This window comes from Vitis riparia, chromosome 16 (genome assembly GCF_004353265.1).
Source record: "Vitis riparia cultivar Riparia Gloire de Montpellier isolate 1030 chromosome 16, EGFV_Vit.rip_1.0, whole genome shotgun sequence".
Taxonomy (NCBI): Eukaryota; Viridiplantae; Streptophyta; class Magnoliopsida; order Vitales; family Vitaceae; genus Vitis; species Vitis riparia.
In genome coordinates, this window is record NC_048446.1 from 6,941,017 (window position 1) to 6,952,112 (window position 11,096).

The 11,096-nt window shown below is 30.4% G+C and overlaps 1 protein-coding gene across 1 annotated transcript; it reads right to left on the minus strand.

Moving 5' to 3' along the window:
* Positions 1–2,660: 2,660 nt before the first annotated feature.
* LOC117933199 (malate dehydrogenase, cytoplasmic-like) lies at positions 2,661–3,804 on the minus strand. Its single transcript, XM_034854594.1, has 3 exons — positions 3,784–3,804; positions 2,881–3,039; positions 2,661–2,825 (listed from the first exon to the last, which is right to left on the minus strand). Exons 1-3 carry the CDS (start codon positions 3,802–3,804, stop codon positions 2,661–2,663), a joined length of 345 nt encoding a protein of 114 aa, XP_034710485.1.
* Between the last annotated feature and the right edge of the window lie 7,292 nt (positions 3,805–11,096).

Sequence of the window (11,096 nt, forward strand, 5' to 3'; positions counted from 1 at the left end):
TCATCACCTAATAAAATCAGTGTTGTTTCCATCTTCTCGCCCTATAGTTTCGTTAAATATATGAGGGTAATTCCGTCGAAGTGTCATTGTGTGGAATTTAGGGGAAATGACTTGAGTCAATACCTGGGCAACTTATTGTTAATCCACCCTCACCTTATGCAAGTCTGGGCTCGTCTTTTAATGCTGAATATATTTGGGTCAATGGACGCCTCCAGGGTATTTTGATGTACCCATTAATGCGAGCTGATCATTCACTCAGAGTCTCGAGATGACAGGTCAATTTCTGGAAAAGGTAATTGAAGAGAAAGCTTGTGCATATATGCACGGAATGGGACTCTATTGCAAGGAAATTTGATGAGGATGTGTACGTTAAGTTCCTGGGGCTCGGAGAATTTGGAAACTTAAAGTTGTGCAGAGATGACACCCCCCATTTGCCAGCATTTTGAGACCAGAGGCACAAAGTCAAAACAGAATTGGAAAGTCTTTTATTAAAGCCCAAGTCAAGGACTGTTGACAGTTATTTGATATTCCGAGAAGCTTGGAATAGGGTTCTTCCCTCATGATCTTGAATGGGTATTTGACAGTAGCATCAATCTTCAACCCCGAGGTACTCATACCCTGGACCCACTCTTCAGGCTTCTTAGTTGCATGGCCACCTTTGGCATGCAATTTTGGACCACTTGTCATTGCTCCATTCTTTCCCCTTTGTTTTTAAAAATAATCTTCCTGGAATCAAATATCATCTTGAAAATAATTTTTCTCAAAAATCTGATTTTCAAATAATCCCAATTCTCCCATATCTCCTCCTTGGAATTTTTAGGTCTCAAAAGTCTCACTTCCCAATAAAAAAGGGAATTTTTGTTGCCACTTTTCTTTTTGGCAAGTAATCTTCATACTTCCTTTGTTTTCGAAATGTTTTAAAATAAGCAAGAATTAATTTCCGTAATTTCAAGTAATGGAGTTATTGGAATTAATTCATGCAAAATAAAATGGGCTTTGGTGGGGGCCCGATATCAAATAACTTTTCGTCAAAATAAGTGTGAATTTGAATGAAAGGCTATGTGTGCTATTGATGCTTTCTTTATCTTGTTTGGTGACATAAATGACATAGTTGTGATCATTATTGTGCACTAACCCCCTCTCTTGATAGCGCATATTGGTTCGTCACCCAGGTATGTATTTACTCGCCTCATGGTCACTCCTTATGCTTGTTCGGATTCTCATATGTGCATGATCATTTAGAGTATTCATTGATTTCCTCATCATTGCCATATCAGCTTCATTTTATTAGTAGAGACCCGACTTTAGGGACTTAGAGGGGTGCTACGGTCTTTACCGTACCTTCCCAATAAGTAACCTGACCCCCGAACCCGATCCGGTTTTTCACAGACCACCTTTTCCAAAATAAGGAGTCACCCTTAGGGTTTTTCTTTCTTATTTTGTTTACCCTTTAAAAATAAAACAAAAATAAGTGGCGACTCCAAGTCTTTTTCTAAAAATCGAATTTTCATCAAATAAAATAAAAGGCGAGTTTCGCCATCGAGTGGGAAACGCATTGAGCCAAAATGCGGGGTCCACATAGGGCGTTAGATTTTGAAGAATTGGACTTTAATGATCTAAATAATAAAGAAATATGGGTTAATAATAATAATTAACGAAAACAATATTTAAACGAGTAAAAATGAATAGTGGAATTTTTGCGATTGAAAATTAAATTAGGACGTTAGATTTTGAAGAATTGAACTTTAATGATCGAAATAATAAATAAATATGGGGTAATAATACTAACTAACGAAAACGATATTTAAACGAGTAAAAATGAATGGTGGAATTTTTGGGATTGAAAATTGAATTAGGACGTTAGATTTTTGAAGAATTGGACTTTAATGATCGAAATAATAAAGAAATATGGGTTAATAATACTAATTAACAAAAACAATATTTAAACGAGTAAAAATGAATGGTGGAATTTTTGAGATTGAATATTAAATTAGGACATTAGATTTTTGAAGAATTGGACTTTAATGATCGAAATAATAAAGAAATATGGGTTAATAATACTAATTAACGAAAACAATATTTAAACGAGTAAAAATGAATAGTGGAAGTTTTGCGATTGAAAATTAAATTAGGACGTTAGATTTTGAAGAATTGGACTTTAATGATCGAAATAATAAATAAATATGGGGTAATAATACTAACTAACGAAAACGATATTTAAACGAGTAAAAATGAATGGTGGAATTTTTGGGATTGAAAATTGAATTAGGACGTTAGATTTTTGAAGAATTGGACTTGAATGATTAGAATTTTCAAATGAAATAATTAAATAAATATAGAATAATAATAATAGTAATAATAATAAAAATAATAATGACTAAATAAACAAGTGTGAAAAATTAGAATTGGGGATTAGAATTTGAAATCCGGAACTTGAGGAATTATTTAAATGGGTACTAGAAACACATCTAATAATAAGTAAATAAATAAAACTCATGTCTCATAAGCTAACACTTGGACCATCAAGTGGCCTGGGTTGTTTTTTTTTTATTGCTACCCTAAGAACATTCCCTTGGCTTGCACGTGGCCATTGACTCTTTTTAATAAATTAAATAATATTTCCCCTCCACATTCTCCTCCATGCTTGTGCACCTCAATGTTCAGACTTTCAAACAATTAATGCTTTTCTCAGGAATTGATGGTGCAAATTCCTTCAGGATTAAGGCAATTTGTATTTGTCGGGTTAGCAACAACCGGCCAACAACCATGACAGCAACATTGTCCACAGTGCATGCCTCAACAACATCGGTTATAGCAACAACACCCTTAAGAAAGTAGAAAATCAGCATCCATCAATTCCATTCTGACCCCATTTAAGACCTCTACAGCAGGAGGGATATCCAACATGTGCAGAATCATAGGCTGATCAGCACCCAACCTCCCTCTCCTAGCAATCATGGGAGCCTCACTACTTCCAGTTCCTCCACCCATTCCGACAGCAACTAAAACCAGACCAATAACTTGAACCCTAGACTTCCCCTGTCCGTCAAATCCAAAAACCACTTGAAGTTAGAAACATTTTCTACCCTTATCCCAAGAGCTTTTAGGTAGTTTACAAAATAATGGTTGGTATTTTTCAAAAGCAAAAAGAAAAGAAAAGAAAGACTCAAGAAACAGGGCACACCCAGAGTTCATTGATCAAGACTCCATCTCATGATACACTCAATGAGTCTAAAAAGGTGAGACAAGCTGGGAGTCGGGGCATGATTAATCAAACATCAATCTCGAAAACAACCCATACATCAGTTATTGACAGGAGAAAACAAAGAAAGCAGAAAAGAACCAAAACAGAGCAATTACAAAAATGAACCCAAATTCAGCAAATCTCAATCCACAACCAAGAAAACTAACAATGCCTAAGTAGCCAGAGAATATGATGAAGAACAGTGACAATGAGGAAGACCTTGAAAAAGACACGATACTCCATACCTGTGAATCTCCTCTTCAATGAAGCTCACTTAGCTTACCGCCAACCTCTATCGTCTCTACCAGCAAGATCCAGAGCCCCTCGGTTAATCTCCCAGAAAATATCTCTCCATCCCCCTGCCCAAAGAAAGCTCCTCTGTCGTCTTCTCCTCCGACCCCCCCCCCCCCCACTGATCTGGATGTCCCCCTCTCTCCTACAAATATCCAGCTTTTCTTTTATTCCTCTGTTTGTGTCTTCCTCAGCAAGCCATCCTCGGTTCCACTGCTCCTCTCGTCAGCAAGGATGAAGTCTCTAACCATCAGCATGGCCACTGCCATGCCCCTGCAGCTGATTTCCCGGGCGTAGGGAAAAGAGGGCCCCCACTTATCTCAAGTGCTGCCCGGTATACCCAGTGGTCAGGTAGCATTCCCTCCCATGCCATAAAAAACCCTCAAGAAAAACTAGTATCCTTTTGCTCCTCAAAGGGGGTCTACAGTTATGTTTGGTTCTCTCAAAGTATTAAGGAAAGAAAAAAAATAGTGAAAAAAATTATTTTCTCAAATTTTAACATAAAAAATACAAAAAATAAATAAAATATAATTAAAATTAATTAAAAATTTATATATTTTTAAATTATTTAATATTTATAATAAAAAGGAAAAATAAATGAAATGAGTTTAAAATAACATATAAAATAATTTATTGATTTTAAATTTAATTTTTATTTTCCTCCACTTTTTCATTCCTTCCACTTTTCTTCTTTATTTTCTTTCTATTTTTTCTTCACATTTTCTGGAACCAAACATGGTCTTGGCGAGTTCTTTCCTTCCACATTTCCCTTTTATTTTATATCCTTACCATTTTGCATAAACCAGGCCATAATGAATGGACATTCCAATACTAAATAGGCATGATCCTAATACTTCCAACCGCTGAAACATATAACTGTATAAGTTAACTAGTCGTTCTTTGGGCTTGTGGGCTTGAGCTGGGGCTTGGGCTTGGGCTTGTATTAAAGCATGACTGCTTGTGGGTTGACAAAGCAAGTCTTGTACCAACTTGCTTTGCCTGCAACCGTTTTGACTCAATTTCACTTTCAATTCCAGTCTTTCCATTATAATTATAAAAATTCAAAAATTAATCCTTATTGTTTATATATAAATTATTTTCTAATATTATAAATTATTTTTCAGAATTTTAAAAATATTTTCTAAATATTTTTAAACATCTAATATTTTTTTTCAAAAATATTTTTGAAGTTAAAATCACTTTTTAGAATGATTATCAAAAAGAAATTCATTATTGATTGCATTTCTTAGTCGTTGAGAAAAGCTTTGAAAAGTAGATAGGTATGATAAAATTAATTATATTCATATACTATCACGTGTGTTCACTATTTTAAAAATAATAATATTATCTAAAACAATATTTTTAAAATCGGATTGCGTCGATTTATTGGACCGTCAGCCGATCGATTCAAAAGGTAAACCGCTTTTTGTTTGAATTGATATTAATTACACCGATTAATTACATCGATTTATTGGACCGCCACCCTTTTTTTTTGCTTTTTTTTTTTTTTGTCTCTTCTGACTCCAACGCATAGAGCCGAGCCGCTCTTTCTGAAAATTTTCTTTTCCCATTCTACCACAAACAGGCCCTACCCACGGGCCCACCCCTTTTGACTTTTTCTCTCATTTCTATTCAAAGAAGCAGAGTGGGCCCACCCTGTTTATTTTCCTGAAAGTGTCGAGACCACCCTTTAACCATTTTTTCGGTTATCGTTATCGGCGGCCATCGAAGGAAAAACGCGCGATAGTCGGTTGGGCCGAAAATCGGCGATACTACCGATTAAATCGCGAAATAATCGGCCTTTTATCGCTAAAACAAAAATATTGGCGGAGCTTAATAATGCCACGTCAGTCTTTCCCGATAAATCGCCGATTTTTATTTTTGTTTTATATTATCCTTTATTTTTATTTTTTTTCCATATTTATACGTCAAATTTTATCTTAAGAAAAGTATAATTAGATTTGTTAAATTCTTTATTTTTCAATATTAAAAAGATAAATAATTAAAAAAATCACTAAAATATTGAAAATAATAAAATAAGTTTTTTAATATTTCATAAAATAAAGAAAATTCATTTTATAAGATAAAGGCAATAATTTTAATAATTTAAATTTATTCACAACAAAAAAATTCAAACAAATGTGTTAATGAAACTTTCCAATAAAAATATTTTTAAAATTTTTGAATAATTTAATTTCTGTTATGAATAAGTAATAGAAATATTTTAATAACATTTATAATATTATTGATTTTTTTTCAAATAAATGAATATAAATATATTAAAGGAATTAAGATAATATTAATAGAAAATTAGATAAATATAGATTGAATAACAAAAATTTGAATAATTTAAAGTTAGACTTTTTAATATACATATTTTTTTTATATAAAATTTCAACTATTTTAATTTTAAATATTGAAATATAATATATTTTCAATGAAATAAAATTCCTATTTACATTAATTTATGTTTGACACTAATGTTAATTTATACTTGATCGATGCTATTAATTTTATCATACATATATTATTTTAATTAAAATTTATTTTTAAAAAAATTAAATCTTATGTGAATATTGAATATATACTTTCAAAAATCGTATTTGTTATTAGCATACCTTATCTTATATATAAGAGAAGCCCATGCATCTCCCAACATTTGTATTCATATTTTTTTTACTAATTCCTATTTTATATATAAGAGACCACCCTTTAACCATTTTTTCGGTTATCGTTATCGGCGGCCATCAAAGGAAAAACGGGGGATAGTCAGTTGGGCCGAAAATCGGCGATACTACCGAATCAAATCGCGAAATAATCGGCCTTTTATCGCTAAAACAAAAATATAGGCGGAGCTTAAGCATGCCACGTCAGTCTTTCCTGATAAATCGCCGATTTTTATTTTTGTTTTATATTATCTTTTACTTTATATTATCCTTTATTTTTATTTTTTTTCCATATTTATACATCAATTTTTATCTTTAAAAAAGTATAATTAGATTTGTTAAATTCTTTATTTTTCAATATTAAAAAGATAAAATAATTAAAAAAATCACTAAAATATTAAAAATAATAAAATAAGTTTTTAATATTTCATAAAATAAAAATATTAAATGAAAATTCATTTTATAAGATAAATGAAACAATTTAAATAATTTAAATATATTCACAACAAAAAAAAATCAAACAAATCTGTTAATGAAACTTTCCAATAAAATATTTTATATGAAATATTTTTAAAATTTTTGAATAATTTAATTTTTGTTATGAGAAAGTAATAGAAATATTTTAATAACATTTATAATATTATTGATTTTTTTTTTCAAATAAATGAATATAAATATATTAAAGGAATTAAGATAATATTAATAGAAAATTAGATAAATATAGATTGAATAACAAAAATTTGAATAATTTAATGTTAGACTTTTTAATTTTAAATATTGAAATATAATATATTTTCAATGAAATAAAATTCCTATTTACATTAATTTATGTTTGAGACTAATGTTAATTTATACTTGATTGATGCTATTAATTTTATCATACATATATTATTTTAATTAAAATTTATTTTTTAAAAAATCAAATCTTATGTGAATATTGAATATATACTTTCAAAAATCGCATTTATTATTAGCATACCTTATGTTATATCTAAGAGAAGCCCATGCATCTCCCAACATTTGTATTCATATTTTTTTTTACTAATTCCTATGTTATTCATACATTTGATGTGTGTGTGTGTATTGGCAATAGGAAGAGTCTAAAGGCCTAACCTTGTTGCCGCATTGGAAGGAAAGAGAATTAGGAGCTAAGAAATAAGACTCTTATGTTAAAAAAAATTAAACAAATCATGTCATATGGTTAATATTGTGTTAGAGATTAGGCATTCTATATATTAGTTTGTTCACGATGCCCTTACTAGAAGAGAGACCGACATAGAATGGATTATTCTTAAAGTTATATATGTAGATGGATAGTCTTCCTTTTCCTACTATCATCTCTTGTAGTTTATTTCATGTTGAACTTGATTTTGAGCGATTAAGTAGGGGATTGATACTCGAGGATCTTCACAATATCATAGGGTTGTACCTAATGTAAAGGGAATGGTTGGTGCCAAGAATATTCTAAAGCCACACCTTCTATTGACCCTCTAGTTGCTTCTATACTATCTAGTGATCCATCTATAATGGAGATAATGTAGGGATTACTCTTGTTAGATGAGAAGACAACATCATGTGTTGATGCTATGAAGATATGACTTCAAAGCATGAATGTTAGTTTGATTATTGTAAAGTCATGGGTCATTATACAACTAGGACCGAGTTCTCATACTTTTCTATTTTTTGTTATTACTCTTTGATCATTTTGACTTGTATTTGGATATGATTACTTTTCATGTTTTTATTATATAGATATTTCATGTATTAATTTCTCTTTATTTGCTTTATAATGCTTTATTTTCTTATATTTGTCAATTTTATGAGAAAAAATGGAGTATCATTTGTTATCGTTGGCATATAGGCAAATTATTTATTGCTACATTTTACCTTGTTAAATTAATTGATTGCTCTTTGCAGTATTTCTATCATATTATTTGTCACACTTTGTGTTTCACGAGTTTGTTATTTAAGTGCATACAAATTACTAGTTGAACTATGTGAGGAATGGTTAAGATAGACTTAGACTTAGGTTCATTGAGGTTTTGTGAGAGTTATAAGGGACATTATTTTATTGATTTCTTTTGTCACAAAATTGTCAAAGGATGAGATTGCATTAGGTTTAGTTGGCAAATTTGTTTCATTTCTTACTAATTAGGGTGCGGTATACTTTCTTTGATCTTGTTGCTATTATTCAACTTCGAACCACTTCATAGTTGACTTCAAACCATTTTAAAGTTGGTGATTTTTGAGCTATGTATGAATTTAATGTTATTAGAGCTAAAAAAAAAAGGGCTAAAATATATTTTTGAGATGTTTATTATGGAGAAAACTCAAAAAGTAAAAAACAGAATCTTGATAAAAAGGGAAAGAGCGTTCAAATGCCTAGAGGAGAGTTTAAACACCCTCTAATGAGTTCAAACACCTTGAGAGACGTTCAAACATTCTTAAATAAGTTCAAGTGTACCTTCCAGCATTCTAACATTCCTCATGAGGCGTTCAAATGTTGGACCTTCTTGTTTAGTAATTTTATTCCATTTTTATTTCTAAAATTCATTTTTGATAAGTTTAGAAAATCAAAACTCCTCATAATTTAAGTGCTAAGGTTATTCAAAATTAAAAAGGCATGTTTGATATAAAAAAATTGGGTGCATAAGAAAGCATAGCTATTCTTAAAACCCTAAACTATATCTTCAAATCTTTCAAGACCACTCTTGAAAGGCAATTTTCAACTATCAAGAGGGTTAAGGATTTTCAACATTTTAAATCTCAATAAGGCTTTGAGGGATCCACCAAGAAGCACAATATAGTGTTGCATCAAACATATAAAAAAAGAGTATAGGGACATAAGACCCTAAAGTGTAGGAATATTTGATCAAGTAAATCTGTGTCTTTTTTTTCATAATTAGACGATTATTTGTTGTTGATAGATCAACCATAGTTTTCTAAACCTAAAAGTTTTTAGGTGATTTTCACATTAAATCCATTATCTAAATTGTGTAATCGAAAATCTTGTTGTGAAAAAGGCTAGTTGAGTAAAGAAAATTATCGAAGAGGGGTGAATTATGTGTTAAAAACTTTTTGATAAATATTTCATTAAATGTAAAGAGACAAATTGTAATAAGAAAGATAATGAAAGAGTTATAAATCGGGAGAAAGAAAGTGCAATCTCTTTTATAGTGGTTCAACAATCCACCCATGTCTAAGTTCCTTATAATCCCAACCAAGTGAGGGTTGCACTAATACCAAGATTACAAGGTTCAAGTCTTTAACCTTCTTATACTCGGATTGCAAGGCTCCAATGGTCCTTCACACTTTCTTCAAGTATACACACAACTTCGGTTTTTTTTTCCCTCAAAATGAGTAGATAAGAAATGAATTCAATGTTTCTAACCTTAGAATGAACTTAGCTCACAATACAAGAAAAGCTAGGATAGATTTTGTGGTGCACTAAAAGAATTTGCAAGTTTGAAATGAATGCACTTGAATGCAGAGCTTTGAAAGTGAGGAAGTAAGTATTTTTCAATTCAATGCAAGTGCTCTTATCAATAAATGCATTAGTGTTCTTTAATTTATAAAAAACAACTTTGAACACCCCAAAAATACAAAAAGTACCCTTAGTCAATCGAGTTCCAATTCAATTAGTTGACTAGTCGTCGTTAATATTCTGCAGGTAAACATTGGTGCCTTTGGGGTTCAGTTGACCCTTAATCAAATCTCAACTAGCAACGCACTAACTAGTAGAAGAGAGGGAAATATTTTGTGCACCCTTAGTTGGTCCTCAAACGATTTAAGTTATTCTCAAGTAGTTGTACCTAAAAGTATATAAAAACTTATTGTCTAAGGTTCCAACCTTCTAGAAACTTGTGCAACCCATTTAAAAACTTTTTTAAATTAATTTAGAAAGAACTAGGCTCAAGGTTTTGAAAAAAAACAAAGACTCATCCCGATTCATGGTGAAACAACATTTTTAAGCTTAAGTATAAATAAAAAAATTAACTTTGAAGTGTATGAAACGAGTTTTAAGTGTACGTGCACGATAGAATACCAACTTATAGATTTCCTAGACACTCTATAAGGGATCCAAATTTTCAAATAATTGATTTTCTTTTGGGGTTACTTGAGTTTTTTTTCTTTAATTTTTAATTGAAACCTAAAAACTTCACTTGATTTAAAATGTTAGTAAACTTAACTTTGCTTTATAATCATTAAAACTTGATTGGAAAAACCTTTACGTTAATACTTGTGCATGACATGAATGCTTTATCATTATTGATATCAATATATTAATTAAGTGGAATAAAAAATTTAATTTTAGGAATAATTAATTACTTAAACTTTCCATTCAACTTCACTCCCGTTCCCCTTTCTCTAGCTAATTTCATATATCAAGATAGAAGTGTTTTCATTATATATAATAATAATATGATACATTCAGTAATATTTAAGCTTTTTCAACATAGCTTTAGGAAAATTTTTAAGAATTAACTAAGAATATCAAGATTGCATTAGGAAAAGCTTTTAAGAAATAGGAGACAAAATTGTATACAAATGCACTATCAAGAATCTGAATTTAAGATTATGTTTGGTTCAAGTAATAAAGAAAAGTAAAAGATCATTTTAGGAAATTATTATCTAACTTGTAAAAAACTATACGTATTTTAAAATATTTTTAAATAGATGAAGATAATACTGATTTACGAAAGTTGAGTCAAAACCCACCTTTTCCCCGTTTTCTTATTCTTGTTTCTTTCTTCTTCTCTAATTAAATTTTATTTCTTTGATTCAATTCAAGTGAATTCAGTTTGTATATCATATGCTTTACTTCTCAATCACTCATTGTGATGTTTACTTGCTTAGCAATCAAAGTAAATGTTAAAATTAATGTCTAATATATC

Excerpts from the sequence above, each read along its gene's own strand:
- LOC117933199 (XM_034854594.1), bottom strand. The coding sequence starts at position 3,804 with ATGGCAGTGGCCATGCTGATG. Across the intron at positions 3,040-3,783 it reads TGGCAGTGGCCATGCTGATG|GGGAAGTCTAGGGTTCAAGT; the intron begins GTTAGAGACTTC and ends TTTGACGGACAG. Across the intron at positions 2,826-2,880 it reads ATATCCCTCCTGCTGTAGAG|GGTGTTGTTGCTATAACCGA; the intron begins GTCTTAAATGGG and ends TACTTTCTTAAG.